Source organism: Pelobates fuscus, chromosome 5, assembly GCF_036172605.1.
Source record: "Pelobates fuscus isolate aPelFus1 chromosome 5, aPelFus1.pri, whole genome shotgun sequence".
NCBI lineage: Eukaryota > Metazoa > Chordata > Amphibia > Anura > Pelobatidae > Pelobates > Pelobates fuscus.
The window spans coordinates 239,206,728-239,228,206 of record NC_086321.1 but is presented as its reverse complement, the minus strand read 5'-3'; the positions used below and the strand labels follow the sequence as shown (position 1 = coordinate 239,228,206).

At 39.2% G+C, this 21,479-nt stretch overlaps 1 protein-coding gene across 2 annotated transcripts in view; it reads left to right on the top strand.

Moving 5' to 3' along the window:
- The window catches only part of FREM1 (FRAS1 related extracellular matrix 1), a 132,781-nt gene that overhangs the window by 72,335 nt on the left and 38,967 nt on the right, over positions 1-21,479 (top strand). The window contains exons 25-28 of one of the 2 annotated variants that reach the window (XM_063455148.1): positions 481-895; positions 3,993-4,194; positions 5,233-5,377; positions 17,251-17,380. In XM_063455148.1, the coding sequence (XP_063311218.1) occupies positions 481-895; positions 3,993-4,194; positions 5,233-5,377; positions 17,251-17,380 (892 nt within the window). Of the gene's footprint in view, positions 1-430; positions 896-3,992; positions 4,195-5,232; positions 5,378-17,250; positions 17,381-21,479 lie in introns of those variants that run through there. The other variant, XM_063455149.1, reaches the window with a different exon arrangement.

Below are 21,479 nucleotides of genomic sequence, written 5' to 3'. Positions count from 1 at the left end.
GATAATAAATAAAGCTTGTATTAAACTCAGAATAAACTTAAATGAATGATGTTGCAGGGTATTACATCAATAGTGTATCTACTAGATGTACATTGTACATGCTATATATTGTTTAAAGTACCTATACAGTTTTAGGAATACAAAACTGTATTCCTAACACCAAAGTGTATCTCTGGTTCTGTCTGCCCGCTGGACCCGTTGAAAGAAAAAAAAAACAGACATTAAAAGTAGAATTTAAAATTTTTCATTTGCGTAGTATTACGCAGCCAGGAATCTGATGATATTATAGTTTAAAAACGTATTAACCAATATTACACACAACAGATAATTGATATTTCATAGCAAGTCATTCCTGGGAGAAACACAATTTCTATACAAACTCAAGGAAAAAGCCTTTGAGTAAAGGTGTGTTATTGTTTCTTTTGTGTAGATGGGGAATCAAGAACACATGTTGAAGGCTCCCTTGCATCTTTTTGCCAGATTCCTTGTCAACAATGGACTGCGAACAAAGAATGGGATCCTGAACATAGCTGTGGAAGCAGTAGACCGAGAACTACCCACTTTAACCAGGAACTGGGGTCTAAGACAAACAAAAGGATCTATGGCTTCTATCACTTCCAGCATTCTCCAGGCTACAGACCCAGATACAATACCACAGAATATCACATATCATCTGGTGGAATGTCCTCAGTATGGTCAAATCTACCGGAAAAGCCTACCACTGCATGAGACCTACTTCACACAGAGTGATATCGACAATAATGAGATTGCCTTCAAACATGGAGGACAAGATGCCCAGATAGACAGGTTTACCTTTGTTATTACAGATAAAGCTAATCAAGGATTTATTGTTGATGGCAAGGTGCAGTCTGAGCCAGTGCCCTTTATAATACAGGTAAGTGTCTTATCATTAACATTATTTTAGTTTGATAGTACTGACAGAGATATCAAAATAAAGACACACAACAGTTAAAAGATATTTGTGACAAAAACAAAACAAAACCAAAAAATGACCATGAAACCTCCTTAGCTCTCCTATAATGCATTTATAGATGTGAGGCAGATGGAAAAGTGTGCAGGGTTAGGCAAGGAAAAAATTAAGCAATGGCCAACAATCTGCTATCCTACCTGCTTAGTGTGAGAAATATCTAAAAAAGAATGCAAGATAAGCCTGAAGCACACATCAGCAAAGAAACCCTGCTGAAAAAAAACGTGCTATAAGTCAAGACTTGTCCAAAATTCGCTTCATAAACTTTCCCCTGTCAAATTTGAAAACAATCCAAATATTTCCTGTGATCTTGGCTAAAGCAAGACATGATGATTAAATATTACAAAGAATTTTTATTTTATTTTATAAGTAAACAATAGTGTCAGGGGTTCATTTGATCATGTATCAGTTTTAACCCTCGCAACATACTCCAGATCGCATGAATGCGTTTGTGTCATTTTAAAAAGATCAAGGCCTTAATAAAATAGGATTTTGCTACCATAGTGATATTCCTTGGCTGAACGATTTAGCCACATTCATAGCCAAGTAATTAAACAGATTAGCTGCCTGCCCAGGACTGTTTTACTATTTTCGCTTTCCAAATTTCCCGTTACCCAATTTCAAAATCTTATATTATGATTAAACAACATCCTCTGTCCTTCTAGCTCAGTTTGTTGATTGAAAGCATGTGCTTGTGGCATGTTATTTGCACTAAATAAATGACATGGCAAAATATATGAGGACAAAAAAACTCAAGCCATTCTGTCACTGTCTCTAAGTGTTGAATCTGTGAATTGAATACGTTAACTATGCCACAACTGATTTTTTGTTTTTTTAATTTTGGGAAAATCCGCGCAACAAATATTTGAAAGAAAAGTCCATCTATAATGGACCAAAAAAAATGTAGGAGACTCCCTTAATGTTGGAAGTTTTTAATGAATAGGGAATGGTAGATCTGTGCTTAAAAATGGTGATTTTAATTAGATTGAAAATAAACAAAACTCCTATGTTAAAATAAATCACATTAGTAATATTTCACAGGATATGAAAGGGAAAGGGAATTATTTAAAATGCCACTAATTGGTTCTCAGACCTTGGTAGATCACTATATACAAGTGGTATAAGGAGCAGTGGACCGCAGCGGCCATAGATCCGTAGTTCCCGGGGTGCAACCATCCAATGTTGTATATTCACACACAATAATTGATGGGTAACATGACTGAACTTGTGTGTGCTGTAAGACTATAGTGTAGTTGTGCACTGAGATAAATTGTAAAAGTCAAAGTTATACAATAATACTTTGTGTAGCCACGTTGCTCTCCTGCCCTACTAACTACAGAGGTGTCACATCCTCAACTTATTAAAAAAAAATCTCACCTGTCTACCTGTGCATCGTAAGCATGACTATCATTCTAGGGACCTACCCCAACTATGCCCCCTATGGATCTTTTGTGGCTGTTCGTCCCTTCCACCCTCCTTTTGTGACTAACTATGCTCTGAAATTTTTTCCAATTGAGGGGGCACAGGGGTCCTTGCAAATAGACAAAGAAATGGACAATTAGACGAATGGAACGTTTTACATCTTAAACTGTTATCAAACGGCATACTTGAAAATGCTCCATTACTGTTAAAGTCATGACATGCTTGTAATATTGTTTTTCTGTAATTTACTGTGTAATACATGTGAAATTTAAAATAAAGATTAAAACAAAACAAGAAATTTCACAAAATGAGAATGTATTTAACCAAAGTATAAAATAGGCTAATACCGTTGTGGAAGGAAGTCTATACTATAGATACTTGTGATACTATCCTCTGTTAAGAACAGATAAGATAAACTGCATAACAAAAAAAACAAAAAAAAAACAGTAAAAGGCATGTGATTGTGATCATATAATATAAAGCAAAACTGTCATTAAATGTATAATTATTTTTATTAAACGTATACTCAATTATTTGTTTATATATATTCTGTTTGCATGTTAACTGTTCATATGACTTTTTTTGCACCATTTCATGTTTATATTATGTGATGTTAATATACATACAATGAGTCAATGGAATATACTGGTCATTTGCCAAATTTGAGTCTTCAGAAATGTTTCATTTAACCCCTTTAATGCGGCACTTGTGTACACAGAATTGCCAGGGTCTGCATCCATACCCCACAATCATGTATACACAATTGTAACTATTGCAAATTAAATCCATTTATTGAAAACAAATCTAATTTGTAGTGATTGTACTGATAGCAGAGCTGCGCTACCGTTCAAGTGCCAGCTCTGCTGAACCTCCACAGTCCCTCCCTGTGCAGCAAAGGTTGATAGTGAGATCTAGAGAAATTAAATAATAGTAAAAAAAAAAAGCAGCCATGTGTGGGGAGGCTGAACAGGGATATACAGGCTACCCACATACAATCTACACAACCCCACACTCACCCTATCACTTCACGCCTCCCCCATACACACATACAGTCACCCTGTCGCATTACCCGCTCAACCATACACACATACAGTTACCCTGTCACATCACTACCTTCTCCACACACATACACTCATCCTGTCATATGACACCACCCCCAGACCCACATACACTCACCTCAAGGGAGAATGTATGTCATTGTGTGTAAATGTTATTTATTTACAACTCTGTTTTCCTATCTTTAGCCTCATTAATTGGCAAATGATTTTGCTTCTGTTTTTTTTGACCAGACTGTATTTTCCTTTTTTTCTTCTATTAAATTATGCGCTTTCTAAGCATACTGAAAAAAAAATACATTTAAACATTACTTTCAAGGAAACCCAAAATACTAGATTCTGGGGGCGTTTTTTTTAAAACTGCTAATTGAAATGTTGGTTAGTCTCTACATTAAGGATAAATAAGGAAAACTGTTAGCAAAATATAATTTATAAAGATCACCTGTGTGTTTGTAAATTGACTGTTGAAGTTCATCTTGCAGTTCTTTTTGTCCGTTTTAAATTAAATTACCTTTATTGTGTCTTAGGTGGACCCTTTGGACAGCACACCTCCCAGAATTCTTCACCTCCGCTGTGTTTCTAATGTTGAACTCCTGGGGAATGGTCAGTATGGAATCTATATAACATCTAGAGACTTGAAAGCATTGGATGCAGACACGCCAGATGATAAAATTATCTTTCGAATTTTGAGTGGGCCTCATTATAGCTACTTGGAAAATGCCACAACAGGTAAGCCAGAGTTATAGCTTCACTGCCTGTGACTGGAAATGTAAGGTATTACAAGTTTACAGGAGTACACAAATAAAAAATATGATTTGTTAAAAGACGTATAAAATGTGTTGCCATTTTAGTAATAGTATGATTTGAGACAAGGTGTATTGTTTTAGAGAACAATTTGCTTGGTACTGCATAGTTCTGCTTAGCTTTGTAGAGCAGTCTGGATTACCCTGCAGGAGAACACCACAGGAAGGTGGAAACCAGGTAAGTTTTCAAACTGTACTAACATGGTTTGATAATTGACTGTGGGATGATGCCAAGGCCTCCTGGTGCCATAACCACTACATCAGGTAGTAGTAGTTATGGTGCTAGGAGTGTTACTTTAATGACATTTAGAATATTTACATATAAATGAAGATTTACAAGGATTTAAGGATTTACTCTACTTGAAAGCCTCAGATTTTTAGAGACTGGATTTTATTAAATTATAAAACTGGTTTAGTTGGTTAAAAAAAAAAAAATCTAAAAGATTATTAAATTTTAATCCCTTGCTTCCAGCTCCCCCGAAGTTGAAATGGAGGCTTATACTCAATGAAGGGGCAAGGGGGCTCTGAATAGCTGAATGACAGGGGGAACTGAGGACCATTTAATATCAAATATGGGCCTTGATTTAATATCTTTGAATGAGCTTTTAAAATTATGTAATAATTTTGGATAAATATTTAAAAAAAAATTGAATATTAAACTATTTAAAAAATAAATATATATATATATATATATATATATATATATAAAAATATCAAAGATATCAAAATATAATTTTTTTTCAAAATGTTAAATTATTTGTAAAGCTTATCCAAAAATATTAAATTGAGGGCACAGTATTATCAAGCGCTACAGTGTCAAGCATTCCGCCGATATACATGTTCTTCATTCTAACTCAATGCCTCTCAATGGGTTCTGCTTTATTATTTGAACTTTTTTTATTGCTGATGTCAGTTCTTCAATAGATCTCAAACTGATCTATTGGTTTTGCTTTCTACTTTTTAGGCAACGTTATACATGAACGGTTCTCTCAGAAGGATTTGAACATGAAAACAATATTATATGTGATAAATCCATTACTAGACATTTATTATGACACACTGGAATTTGATGTCACAGATTCTGCTGAAAACTGGGCAACACCTGAAACGTAAGCTATATTGTTACATTCAAATGTATTTTTAGGTGTTCCAGTAACAGAGAACTGAGCAAGCTAAGTCTGACCTGCACTGAACCCAGTCTGACTTGATTTAGCCTGGCAATTTTTACAAGATGGCACTCAAGGTTAAAGTAGGCTACATAATTTTTTTTCTGTATCTTATTCTCATGTATAAAAAGAGGGATGTTGCAGGTGCTTGATCCAGTTCTAATAAAAACAAGACTTAAAGGAGCACTGTAGGGTCAGGAACACCAACATGTATTCCTGACTCTGTAGGGTTAAAACCACCATCTAGCCCCCCTGCCCCCCTCATGCCTCCCTAAATATAGTAAAATCTTACTTGTATTCAAGTCTGCAGCTGCTTACTTGTCCCTGTTTCCTTTAGACCGGCCCACTGCCTGCTGACATCAGCAGAAGTGGTAGCCTGATCCAATTACAATGCTTCCCCATAGGATTGGCTGAAACTGACAAGGAGGCAGATCAGGGACAGAGCCAGCACAATTCAAACACAGCCCTGGTCAATCAGCATCTCCTCGTAGAGATGAATTGAATCAATGCATCTCTATGAGGAAAGTTCAGTGTCTACATGCATAAGGCAGAGACACACTGAATGTTTGGATGCATTTTAGGCAGCCATGGCCCAGGAAATATCTCTAACAGACATCTTAGGAGTGGACAGTGAAGTTATCACTAGGCTGTAATGTAAACACTGCATTTTCTCTGAAACAAACAGTGTTTACAGCAAAGAAGCCTGAAGGTAATGATTCTACTAACCAGAACAAATTCAATAAGCTGTAATTGTTCTGGTGACTATAGTGTCCCTTTAAGAAGTCATTAGTCCAAATATTGAGTTGACTCTGTTTTCTTTTATTTCCTGGATTTGGGGTATTAATTTTAACTAAAAATATAAAAAAAAAACAATAGTAGTTATAACAGCTAATGGAAATTGTTGGTAAAAAAGTCTGATATGATCTGCAGTCATTCTTCACTAGTACAATTTCTCTTTGTAATGAATGCTGTGCCCAGTGTGTATTTCTTTGTGAGCAGTACTGGAATCAAAATTTTCCCAACACGATAGAAAGCAACATCATTGGTCTTAATCCAGTAACAAAAATGAAAAATGCCTTGATGCATGCAAGACATAGACCACAAGGGTGAAGCTAGACAACATCAAGCTAATATATCATAAGAAGACTGTCAACATTTTGACAGGGATAAAGAATATCCTGACATATTTCAGTTTCTAGACTCTACAGAACAGCCAGTAATAATAATCACATTATAAATGTATTAGTACAATAATAAAACACCTTGCAATTTGTCTATAATAATTTTAAAATGTGACATAAATCGTTCTTTTGATAGTTCAGAATGACATGACATAATTACATAAATCTGAAGCTGTTACTAATCTGTTTCTTTGCCATATTATATCAAGCAGCCAAACAAGATTTTTCACCCTTATCTTCCTAAAACTCCACTATAACACATTCTTTTTTTTGTGCCCTTGAAAACGCACGCTCATTCTACTACCATTCATGATCTCTTCATCTCCTGCTTCTTGTGCCTCTTCGCACTGAGTGAAACCTGACCCTCTCACTCTGACACTGCTACTCCTGCATTTATGTCCTATGGTGGATTGCACTTATTCCACTCTCCCATGCCTTACAATGGTAAGGGTTGTGACATGGTTTTTTTTTGTTCTCCCCACATTGTTCCTTCCAACCTGTCACCCCTTGTCCTACTCTGCCCTTTTCCTCTTTTAAAGTCCACTCAATTCATCTTCCCAGTCCTCTTTCAGCCAGTGTTGCCATTATCTACTGTCCTCCTCACTCTCCTCTGCTCTTCCTTGATCATTTTCTGCTTGTCTTCCTTACTTTCACTACTCTGACATTCCTTTCCTTATCTTTGGCAACTTCAACATCCCCATTATTCAACCTAACAACTCAACAATCTATCACCTCCTATTTTGGCCTTCACAATGGACTAATCCCCTACACACATAAATAGAAATACCATTGACCGTGTCTTTTCCAGCATTTGCTCTGTTTATGAAGTCTCCAACAAACATTTCAGTCAGTCTGACCACCTTTTTCATACATTACACACCATAACTTTCTTCTTAGCTAACCTCACAGCTAGTGACAGATAATGCATGTTACTTTACAGACCAAAGTAGCAATCCAATCTTCCCTATTTCCTCTTCTACTACAAAAACTTAGCTTCCATCATTTACCCTCTTCCACTCTTAACTCCTTGGACTCAATGGCACTGCATTTTCCTGGCTTTCATCCTATCTTTCTGAAGAGCAAAAAACGGGGCGCAAGAGTATACTGAGAACAGACAGCAGCTGAAATAGCCTGCCCTCCGGTGGGTCCCCGCTCAGAACTCAAGCTGGTTTTAGTTCATCTTGTGCCATTACAAAGAGAACATATCTGAAGCATATCAGACTGGTTCCACCCATACGGGCAGTCCAGATCCGAAATGCCAGCAAGTTCCCTTCCCTCTGCATGAGAGACACAGCAACCCCAGACGATCGTTTCAGCCTTGTTAGGCATCATCAGTGAGGCATAGCTTATATCTCTCTAGGCACCGTGAGCAAAGGGTCCACGCCTGGATTACCCTTTAAACTTATGGAGAGCAAAAAACGGGGCGCAAGAGTATACAGGGTATAGCAGCTGAAATAGCCTGCCCTCTGGTGGGTCCCCGCTCTATCTTTCTATCTTTTTGAATGATCATTTAGGATCTCCTTCTCTTGTGCCACTTCCCAATGCCTGTCTTAGTTGGTGTTCCCCAATGCTCTGTCCTTGATCCTCTTTAATTCTCCATTTAACGCCTCTTTCAGTAACCTTATTAACTCTTTTGGATTTAAATACCAGCTATAGGCTGACGATACTCAGATTTACCTCACCTCACCTGACCTCTTTCCAGCCCTCTTGGAATGTTGTCATGATTTGCCTCTCTTCCATCCCTAACTGGATGTCTTTTTTTTTTTTTTTTTAAACGTAATCTTTCCAAACTTGAACTATTCATCTTTCCCCACTCAAACAGTCCACCTCCATCTATCTCCCCACATGTCAATAGGACCCCTATTATCCCAACTCTTCAAGATCACTGACTTGGAGTTAATTTCAACTCAGGTCATACTTTATTTCCTCACATACCATCTTTCTCCAAATCCTTTAAATTTCACCTTAAAACAATTGTCGGCATTTGCCATTTTCTAACTCAAGATTCAACTAAGGCACATCTTCATGCACGTATTTCCCAACTTGACTATTGCAACTCACTACTCATTGTCCTCCTAAATACCTGCATTGCTCCACTTCAGTCTATAATAAATGCTGCTGCCAGGCTCATCAACCTGAATGACACTACTCCCTCACCTCATTTGCCAATCATTACATTGGCTTCCTGTACCCTTCATGATCCAATTCAAACTGCTAACGCTAACCTACAGCTCCCTCAATAAACCCACTCCTCACCACATTTACTCTTCAAAAGTACACTCATTCTTATTAATTTTGCTCTGCGAGTGACCTTCTCCTGTTATCTCCTCATTCCGTCACCGCTAATTCTCATCTGCAGGATTTTCCTATAGAATTCCCTAACCCAAGCCATCATACTTTCCCCAAGCCTCCAAACCTTTAAGAAGTCACTGAAAACACACTTCTTTAGGATAGCTTACTATCTTCCTGGGTGACGCTGCTCTCATTAGAATTGCCCTTCTCGGTTCTCTCGTTTCTATTGCCCAGCGGACTCGCTATTTCCACTGTTTGATTCGTCCACACACCACTTTTATAATTTTGACACAGGCATCTTATCTATTAATCCCCCTCCCCTCTGACAATCTGTGTTTCCTCTTTTGTTATTTTACACTTCCTCATAGAATGTAAGCTTGTTTGAGCAGGGACTTCTTCACCTCTTGTCTCTGTTAATATTCTATTTGTGAATTGCTTATTGGCAAATATTTTCATACTGTAATGGTAAAGTGCTGCAGAATAAGTTAACTCTTTATACAGGCTAATATCAATAATAATAATGATAATTAATAATTATAATTATTATTGGTATTTATATTGCGCCAACTAATTCCGCTGTGCTATATAAATATTAATAATAACAAAACCTATTCTTTCCTAATAGATGTTGATGTTCCAGGAGGGATAAGCCAAATGGCTAATGATTTAGGTAAACTAGAAAAATGGTCAGAGTTGTGGCAACTGACATTTAATGTGGATAAGTGCAAGATAATGCATCTTGGACGTAAAAACCCAAGGGCAGAGTACAGAATATTTGATAGAGTCCTAACCTCAACATCTGAGGAAAGGGATTTAGGAGGAATTATTTCAGATGCCTTAAAGGTAGGCAGACAATGTAACAGAGCAGCAGGAAATGCTAGCAGAAGAGGTATTGGCAGTAGAAAGAGGGAAGTGCTCAGGCCATTGTACAGAACACTGGTGAGACCTCACTTGGAGTATTGTACGCAGTACTGGAGACCATATCTCCAGAAGGATATTGATACTTTGGAAATAGTTCAGAGAAGGGCTACTAAACTGGTTCATGGATTGCAGGATAAAATCTACAAGGAAAGGTTAAAGGAACTTAAAGGGACACTATAGTCACCTGAACTGCTTAATGAAGCAGTTTTGGTGTATAGAACATGCCCTTGCAGCCTCACTGCTCAATCCTCTGCCATTTAGGAGTTAAATCCCTTTGTTTATGAACCCTAGTCACTCCTCCCTGCATGTGACTTGCACAGCCTTCCATAAACAGTTCCTGTAAAGAGAGCCCTATTTAGGCTTTCTTTATTACAAGTTCTGTTTAATTAAGATCCCCTGCTATGTTAATAGCTTGCTAGACCCTGCAAGAGCCTCCTGTATGTGATTCAAGTTCAATTTAGAGATTGAGATACAATTATTTAAGGTAAATTACATCTGTTTGAAAGTGAAACCAGTTTTTTTTTCATGCTGGCTCTGTCAATCATAGCCAGGGGAGGTGTGGCTAGGGCTGCATAAACAGAAAAAAAGTGATTTAACTCCTAAATGACAGTGAATTGAGCAGTGAAATTGCAGGGGAATGATCTATACACTAAAACTGCTTTATTTAGCTAAAGTAATTTAGGAGACTATAGTGTTCCTTTAACATGTATAGCTTGGAGGAAAGACGGAATGGGGGGATATGATAGAAACATTTAAATACATAAAGGGAATCAACACAGTAAAGGAGGAGACTATATTTAAAAGAAGAAAAACTACCACAACAAGAGCACATACAGGGAGTGCAGAATTATTAGGCAAGTTGTATTTTTGAGGATTAATTTTATTATTGAACAACAACCATGTTCTCAATGAACCCAAAAAATGCATTAATATCAAAGCTGAATATTTTTGGAAGTAGTTTTTAGTTTGTTTTTAGTTTTAGCTATTTAGGGGGATATCTGTGTGTGCAGGTGACTATTACTGTGCATAATTATTAGGCAACTTAACAAAAAACAAATATATACCCATTTCAATTATTTATTTTTACCAATGAAACCAATATAACATCTCAACATTCACAAATATACATTTCTGACATTCAAAAACATAACAAAAACAAATCAGTGACCAATATAGCCACCTTTCTTTGCAAGGACACTCAAAAGCCTGCCATCCATGGATTCTGTCAGTGTTTTGATCTGTTCACCATCAACATTGCGTGCAGCAGCAACCACAGCCTCCCAGACTCTGTTCAGAGAGGTGTACTGTTTTCCCTCCTTGTAAATCTCACATTTGATGATGGACCACAGGTTCTCAATGGGGTTCAGATCAGGTGAACAAGGAGGCCATGTCATTAGATTTTCTTATTTTATACCCTTTCTTGCCAGCCACGCTGTGGAGTACTTGGACGCGTGTGATGGAGCATTGTCCTGCATGAAAATCATGTTTTTCTTGAAGGATGCAGACTTCTTCCTGTACTACTGCTTGAAGAAGGTGTCTTCCAGAAACTGGCAGTATGACTGGGAGTTGAGCTTGACTCCATCCTCAACCCGAAAAGGCCCCACAAGCTCATCTTTGATGATACCAGCCCAAACCAGTACTCCACCTCCACCTTGCTGGCGTCTGAGTCGGACTGGAGCTCTCTGCCCTTTACCAATCCATCCATCTGGACCATCAAGACTCACTCTCATTTCATCAGTCCATAAAACCTTAGAAAAATCAGTCTTGAGATCAGTGGCGTACACATGACCCATGGGGCCCCGGTGCGAAAATTGATCCGTGGGCCCCCCCCCCTCGCGCTTACTCTGCGCGGGCCGGGGCAGCAACACATGGCGGCGGGCACCTGGTCGCAGGGGTTGCGACCGCGGTATGTACGCCACTGCATGCAGATGCGCACACACACTTAAAGGACCACTACAGACACCCAGATCACATCAGCTCAATGAAGTGGTCTGGGTGTCAGGTCCCTCTAGTTTTAACCCTGCAGCTGAAAGCATAGCAGTTTCAGAGAAACTGTTATGTTTCACTGAGGGTTAATCCAGCCTCTAGTGGCTATCTCACTGACAGCCGCTAGAGGCGCTTCCGCCATTTTAAGACACTGAACGTCCATAGGAAAGCATTGAGTAATGCTTTCCTATGGGCGGTTTGAATGCGTGCGCGGCTCTTGCCGTGCATGCGCATTCGGAGCTGAGAGGCGGAGGGATCCCCAGCGCCATGGGAGTCCGGCGCTGGAGAAAGGTAAGTGCTGAAGACACACACACACACACACACTCTCACGAACAAATGCATACACACATTTACTGATAAAGACACACTCACTAACAGACATACATACACACTCACTTACAAAACATACACTCTCACTGACAAACACACACTCACTAACAGACATCAAACAGACTCACTAACACACACACACTCACACACACTCACACACACTCACTCACACACTCTCACACTCTCACACTCTCACACTCTCACACACACACACACACACTCACACACTCACACACACACTCACACACACACACTTACACTCACACACACACACACTTACACTCACACACACACACACTTACACTCACACACACACACACACACTTACACTCACACACACACTTACACTCACACACACACTTACACTCACACACACACTTACACTCACACACACTTACACACACACACACACACACACTTACACACACAGACACACACTTACACACACACACACACTTACACTCACACACACACTTACACACACACACACACTTACACACACACACATACTTTTTTTTTTTATTTAATCCCCCCAGCCTCCTTACCTTTTGGAGTGCTGAGGGGATTCCCTGGGGTCCAGTGGTGCTGCTGGGCTCCTGGGGGGCCGGTCACCCGGCGGGCTGGCTGGTCCTGCGGGCGCGCGAGGGAGCACTCTCCCCTGAGTGCTTCCTCTTCAGCTCCCTCGCACGCCGCGTACTGATACCGGCGCCGGAAGATGACGTCATCTTCCGGCTCCGGTATCAGTGCGGTGCGCGAGGGAGCTGAAGAGGAAGCACTCAGGGGAGAGTGCTCCCTCGCGCACCAGCCGGCCGCCGGGTGTAAGTAGGGCCAGCCTCGGGGGGCCCGGAGGTGGCCGGCTCCTGGGCCCCCCAGGAGAAGAGGCTGGCCCAGAGCGTACATACCGGGTCGCAGGGGCGGCCGGGCCCCCTGGTGGGCCGGGCCCGGTCGCAGCCGCGACCCCTGCGACCCTGGTATGTACGCCACTGCTTGAGATATTTCTTGGCCCAGTCTTGACCTTTCAGCTTGTGTGTCTTGTTCAGTGGTGGTCGTCTTTCAGCCTTTCTTACCTTGGCCATGTCTCTGAGTATTGCACACCTTGTGCTTTTGGGCACTCCAGTGATGTTGCAGCTCTGAAATATGGCCAAACTGGTGGCAAGTGGCATCTTGGCAGCTGCACGCTTGACTTTTCTCAGTTCATGGGCAGTTATTTTGCGCCTTGGTTTTTCCACACGCTTCTTGCGACCCTGTTGACTATTTTGAATGAAACGCTTGATTGTTCGATGATCACGCTTCAGAAGCTTTGCAATTTTAAGAGTGCTGCATCCCTCTGCAAGATATCTCACTATTTTTGACTTTTCTGAGCCTGTCAAGTCCTTCTTTTGACCCATTTTGCCAAAGGAAAGGAAGTTGCCTAATAATTATGCACACCTGATATAGGGTGTTGATGTCATTAGACCACACCCCTTCTCATTACAGAGATGCACATCACCTAATATGCTTAATTCGTAGTATGCTTTCGAGCCTATACAGCTTGGAGTAAGACAACATGCATAAAGAGGATGATGTGGTCAAAATACTCATTTGCCTAATAATTCTGCACTCCCTGTAGTCTTAAATTGAGAAGGGCAAAGGTTTAAAAATATCAGGAAATATTACTTTACTGAGAGGGTAGTGGATGCATGGAATAGCCTTCCAGCTGAAGTGGTAGAGGTTAACAGAGTTTAAGCATGCGTGGGATATGAATAAGGCTATCCTAGCTATAAGATAAGGCCAGGGACTAATGAGAGTATTGGGCAGACTAGATGGGCCGATTGGTTCCTATCTGTCATCACATTCTATGTTTTGGGTGCACATAAATTAAGCAATTCACTTTTTAGCCAGAAGATGTCGCTATTTCCATAGTGTTTAACCTTTTTGACACAATTAAATAGAAGTGTTTTGGTTTTTACAGCACGAACAGCAACATGTATAAAAACATTGAATTTGATATACTTGAATCCTTGTTTTTCAGCCTATATTGCTGTGTAACTATTGTGTCAGTGTGTTTTCATGTTAACATTTGCTGAGTGAAATTTATTCTTAATAAAACTCATGAAATGCTTACAAATATGAGATGCTTACAAATGTCTACACAATGCTGCTCCGACCTACTTATCCTCACTAATTCACAAATATGTCCCAACTAGGCCCCTATGTTCTGCCGGAGACCTATGTCTAACCTCTGTATGTATTCCTACCTCTGATGCTCACCTTAAAGACTTCTCTAAGGCTGCACCGTTTCTATGGAACGCCCTTCCCTTCTCTGTTGTCACCCAATCTCCTCTCCTTCAAAAAATCTTTAAAAACTTACTTCTTTAGGAAAGCATATCAATTAAACTGTGAACAGCTTTCCCTCCCTGCACCCTGATTCCTCTCCTGCAACTGTCATCAAAACAAAACAGTAAGCCCTCAATAAATACTATCTTAGCAACCTACTTTTCTACCCTACCCTTACCTTTTGTGTCACATTACCCCACTCCCTCTAACATGTAAGCTCATTGAGCAGGGCCCTCAGTCCCTCTACTCCTGTGCGTCTAACTTGTCAGGTTACAAATACGTGTCTGTTAGTCAACCCATTGTACAGCGCTACAGAACTTGTTGGTGCTTTATAAATACTACTACTAATAATGATAATGAAATCTATTCTTAACAAAATAGCTACATGCTTTGCTCATCTACTGGAATTGTTTGTCAAATTTTCAACCCAACACCCCTTTTAGTTGATTATATTTTACAATAGATTATATAAATTTTAGAAGGGATTCAGTTGACATATATTTAATGTATTTATTAGACAAGGAAACAACAATTGTCTCAAAACAATTTTGCATTACTATGTTATAATTGACCATGTGTTATTTCGTGAATAAACACTATCTCCACATCTGTCTGTCTAAGAAAAACTGAGAGAATACAAAATAAATGTTTCAACAAAACAGGTTAATAAATAAAACAGAACACAATAACATATAGTGAGTAATATAGACTTTCATTTGAATATTCCAATTGTTTTCTTGCTAGGGTATATATTTATTTTAAACTGCTCTGTATTTTTGTATTACATGATTTTTTAAGGTAAGGCTCATGCATGTCTTCATCTTCCTTAGATTTGTGAAAGTTGCAATCCTTGGAAGCAGGTGCTATATGCAGTTACTGCCATTAAAGGGTTACTCCAACAACCATGGCCACTTCAAGGATTTAACGTGGTCATGGTAGTAAGAATATGTATGTGCAGAAATTCAGCTTCAAACACTGCACATGCTGAGTTATTGTTAAGTGTGTGCTAGTGCCTAGTTGCACCCCCAGCACTAATTAACAACTAATTAACAACTCTGTTCCAGGCTAACTAATATCAGTTCTGTGCATATTTTTCAACTGTCATCATCCCACACATAACACAGGCAATAGATGTAACAATCTTTCCCTTTCAGGCTAGCCCTCCCTCAGCTCTCCCCAACCCAACCTTCCTCCCTGTGGGCTATCCCACCTGCCTCCCTCAGTTCTAAAACTGTGAGAAATGCTCCCTCACTCCAGCCCGGAGTACACGCATGCACTCTGAGCTGGTGAATTGGGTAATATGGTCCAATCACAAGCTTTTCTAAGAATAGGCTGTGATATGACTGAGCATGGAACCAGTGTGGTCGGAGAAAGCGTGGAAGTCCACACCGGGAGCTTTGCCTTGCTCTGGAGTCCTGGTAAGTAAAATATTTTTATTTGTAGGTTATACTGCAAACAGGGGAGGAGACGACCTAATTCATAGTGTCCAATTGAGCCCATTACACAGAATATGTCCCCCCCTCCAAGGGTTTGGAGTAACTCTTTAATTTATCTCCTTTCACTAAAGTGATTTATAAGCTGAAGATCTGGGGAGACACCGCCCTGTTATTAAGGGTCCCAGCACTGTACAATGTTAGTCAAACAATGCATTACAAATAATGATGCTCAAGAAAGTCACCCACTGTGCAGGACAGCGTGGGGATAAGATAGATAGATAGATAGATCTGGAGTTGCAAGGTGTACACTCATATATCCCTGGGACCGCCATCAGTTTGACCCTCGGTATGAAGGAACAAGAGATCTGTGACTGCCTAAGAGACACAGGCTCTTTTTCTCACCAACTCCATTGCTGGTGTAATGTATGTCAATGAATGTCTCCTCTCACCCTGTGGCACATTCAATCACCTCTAGGGACCTCATACATATTCATGTATATTAGGGTAAAAAAGACCCTGCCTGCTGCCTCACTACAGCAAACAGACAACCCAACACACCACCTATTTTCATATTTACAAGAATAGTTTGTGGCTGCACCCCACAACCCACTGCCAGCCCTCTGATGTTAGTGGCCCAAGAAGCATTTTCTTATCTGCCTCTCTTGCCATTCCTCCCATGCTTGCTGGCTAGAAACTCTCTGAAGAATGTTGTTGAGATTATGGGGTACAAAAAAAAATAGAACCTATGGCTACCCCTGCTTAAACAATGGGGAATTTATTTGTTCCAAACACAATTGATTCATTTGTACTGAAGCAAAAATAGAAGTATCCATTTGTGATTACAACCATCACAATATTATTTCTTTATAATTTCTTTATTTGTAATAAATAGTTAATATAGCAGTAAATTAAATGCTAAATAATATATTAAAAGTTAAACAAAATATATAGAGATGAGGTAAGAGATGAGATAAAAGTGTAGAAAAATACATATGGGTCTCCATAGACTATGTGGTATCTTTTTAAGTTTTCTGCCAGATTTAGGTGTAATTAATGAACAAGTAGATCAGTTATTATATTTTACTAATTAACAATAGAACTACATTTTAATTGCATTATGGTTCTTTGATTTTTTTTATATCTCATACATACTGTGGTGCTGTCGGTTACAAAATGCTCTGATTTTGTTCTGTATTCTAGTTGTGCCTGGTTGGAAGCCATAGTAACCCCCTGTTCTGTGATTGTTTCCTCACTCTATGCCTTTAGAACTGAATATATATCAATGCTTCAGCCAGCATGAGTTTAAATGTGACCTGCTCTAATTACTTTGCTGGGCTCTTTTAATTTTTCACAGCTTGGAAATAAAATGGTCTCATATTGAATTGCCCCAGGCCATGTATGAGGTGTGTGAAACAGAGGCAGTGGTGGGTTTGAAGATCACACGGAAAGGTTACTCTGGAGACTCTGCTTTTATATCACTCAAGGTAACACTGCACCCCTTCACAGTTTGAAGGAGAAGATCCCTTTAATTGCCATTTAGTGTTACAATGTTGCTTCAAATCATCTGTCATAGTCTGCAAAAGTAGGATTCTGTGTGTGAAGGAAAAACAATATTCTCGTTATGATGACTAAATGCAAAAAGAACCCACATTTTTACTTTTTGACATTTCTCAACAGTTCTTGAAAAGTGTGCATTTTTTATTTATGTTATAGGATTATATGTGTGTGTGTGTGTAAAAAACAGATACAATTTGTATCTTGTTGTACCTTTTTTATTGGACTAACAGAATTTTTTATGACAAGCTTTCGGGAGAACCTCCCTTTCTCAAGTCTGAAGCATTTCTGAGCAAGACGACACAGAATTCAAAGCAAAGTTGAGTTGTGATACTCACACTCATGTACACACCTATACACAAGTAGTGCATATGTACAAGTATACACAAGAACCTACACACTATACATAAGTACATACAATATACATATAAATACAACCAATTGACGAAATATATGTACATGCACACCTGCACATACATCCACACACAAGCACCAATACATGTACCTACACGTATACCAATGTGCCTACACATACATAGACCCATATATACTAACATTAGAAGAACCAAAACCTTCGGTCCCAGAGCTATTAAAGGAGATAAACAATTACTCCAAAGTATCAGGATACAAAATTAACATAGAAAAATCAACATGTATAGCTAAAAATATGAAGAAAAGGTCAATTTACTTTCTAAACAAAACATTGGTCTCTCCGAAAGTAAGGTTAGGCTAAAATATTTGGGTATAACTATAACCTTACATCTAAAAGATCTAATAGAAGCCAATTTCCTACCTCTACTAAAACAAACTAATACAAACTTAAGGGACTGGAAAGGTGTGGGCTTCTCTTGGTCGGGTATCCTAAAAGCATACATTCTACCAAAATGGCTGTACTTCTCGAGAATTATTCTTCTCAATTTCTCAGAAAACTGGCTATCTTTACTTCATTCTTCCTTTTTTTAAATTCATACGGGGCGGTAAGAAAGCAAGAGTCAAAATTAAAGTTTTGGCCAGGTCAAGACAGGATGGAGGCCTGGGGTGCCCAGAAATCTTACAATATTGTCAGGCTAGTAGACTTTTTCATATAATGCTCTCACAAAGCAATACAGCATCTCAAGAAACATAGAACAAAATGTAAAAATCTAAAACTGGGGTAGGAAATTTATCCTAACTATTTGGGTTCTAGACGTAAACAAAAAAATGATTAAAGAGGCACGAACCAATTCTTAGATACTTAAAGATTTAACCAGATGATGGGATAAACTCACAAACCGCAAAGGATTCAGAAATAGAATAATAGACACGCTCCCATTTTCTAGTATATCAGCTATGTTGGACAATATAAATATAGACATTTGGACGTCTGGGGGGATAAGGGAATTCTAAAATATAGCAGCGGAACATAATCTTAAACCCTTTAACCAAATTATGGAGGAATTCAACATTCCCTCCAGAGAAACTTTTAATTATCTGCGAATTAAAAGTTTCATAGCAGAACACCTCCTGAAAAATAAGGTGGAGAATACCATAAATCTTAAACATCTATTTGAACTTAAGAATTATAAAAATCTAATGGCAAAATGTGCAAAAGTTATATATAGATGGAGACATGATAAACCGATAGAACTAATTAAGAAATGAAAAAAAGAATTACAAGTAGTGATGTCCTGAACGGTTCGCTGGCGAATAGTTCCTGGCGAACATAGCGTGTTCGCATTCGCCACGGATGGCGAACATGTGCGATGTTCGGTCCGCCCCCTATTCGTTATCATTGAGTAAACTTTGACCCTGTACCTCACAGTCAGCAGACATATTCCAGCCAATCAGCAGCAGTCCCTCCCTCCCAGACCCTCCCACCTCCTAGACAGCATACAATTTAGATTAATTCGGAAGCTGCATACATTTTTTTTTTGTATTATTTTTTTTTTGTGTGTTTATTATACATTATCCTCCATAGCCAGTAACCTGTGTTTATTATACATTACCCCCCAAAGCCAGTAACCTGTGTTTATTATACATTATCCCCCCCATAGCCAGTAACCTGTGGGTGGGTAACCAGCGGTGGGTGCCCCCCCCCCACCTTTTTAGTATTTAGGGCCCCCACCCGCCGCTCAGGGGTGGGGGCAAGGGGGGGGGGACATTAGGTCTCCCCCTTAGTAGTATTTAGGGCCCCCACCACCCACCGCTCAGGGGTGGGGGCCAGGGGGGAGGACATTAGGTCCCCCCCCTTATTTTACTGTAGGGCCCCCACCCACCGCTCAGGGTCCCCCCCCTTATTTTACTGTAGGTCCCCCCCTATTAGTATTTAGGGCCCCCACCCACCGCTCAGGGGTGGGGGCCAGGGGGGGAGGACATAGTGTAATACAGGGATACTGTGTGTAATATAGAGATACTGAGTGTAATACAGGAATACTGTGTGTAATATAGAGATACTGAGTGTAATGCAGGGATACAGTGTGTAATACAGGGATGAAGTGTGTAATACAGAGATACTGAGTGTAATACAGGGATACTGTGTGCAATATAGAGATACTGAGTGTAATACAGGGATACTGAGTGTAATACAGGGATACAGTGTTTTATACAGAGATACTGAGTGTAATACAGGGATACTGTGTGTAATACAGGGATACTGTGTGTAATATAGAGATACTGAGTGTAATACAGAGATACTGAGTGTAATACAGGGATACTGTGTGTAATACAGGGATACTGTGTGTAATATAGAGATACTGAGTGTAATACAGGGATACTGTGTGTAATATAGAGATACTGAGTGTAATACAGGGATAAAGTGTGTAATATAGAGATACTGAGTATAATACAGGGATACAGTGTGTAATACAGAGATACTGTGTGTAATACAGGGATACTGTGTGTAATATAGAGATACTGAGTGTAATACAGAGATACGTAGTGTAATACAGGGATACTGTGTGTAATATAGAGATACTGTGTGTAATAAAGAGATACTGAGTGTAATACAGGGATACAGTGTGTAATACAGGGAAACAGTGTGTAATACAGGGATACAGTGTGTAATACAGGGATACAGTGTGTAATACAGGGATACTGAGTGTAATACAGGGATACTGTGTGTAATATAGAGATACTGAGTGTAATACAGGAATACAGTGTGTAATATAGAGATACTGTGTGTAATACAGAGATACTGAGTGTAATACAGGGATACTGTGCATAATATAGAGATACTGAGTGTAATACAGGGATACAGTGTGTAATACAGGGATACAGTGTGTAATACAGAGATACTGAGTGTAATACAGGGATACTGTGTGTAATATAGAGATAATGAGTGTAATACAGGGATACAGTGTGTAACATAGAGATACTGAGTGTAATACAGGGATACAGTGTGTAATACAGAGATACTGAGTGTAATACAGGGATACTGTGTGTAATATAGAGATACTGTGTGTAATACAGAGATACTGAGTGTAATACAGGGATACTGTGTGTAATATAGAGATACTGAGTGTAATACAGGGATACAGTGTGTAATACAGATATACTGAGTGTAATACAGATATACTGAGTGTAATATAGAGATACTGAGTGTAATACAGGGATACAGTGTGTAATACAGGGATACAGTGTGTAATACAGAGATACTGAGTGTAATACAGGGATACTGTGTGTAATATAGAGATACTGAGTGTAATACAGGGATACAGTGTGTAGTACAGAGATACTGTGTGTAATACAGAGATACTGAGTGTAATACAGGGATACTGTGTGCAATATAGATATACTGAGTGTAATACAGGGATACTGTGTGTAATATAGTGATACTGAGTGTAATACAGGGATACAGTGTGTAATATAGAGATACTGTGTGTAATACAGAGATACTGAGTGTAATACAGGGATACTGTGTGCAATATAGATATACTGAGTGTAATACAGGGATTTTGTGTGTAATATAGCTATACTGAGTGTAATACAGGGATACTGTGTGTAATATAGAGATACTGAGTGTAATGCAGGGATACTGAGTGTAATACAGGG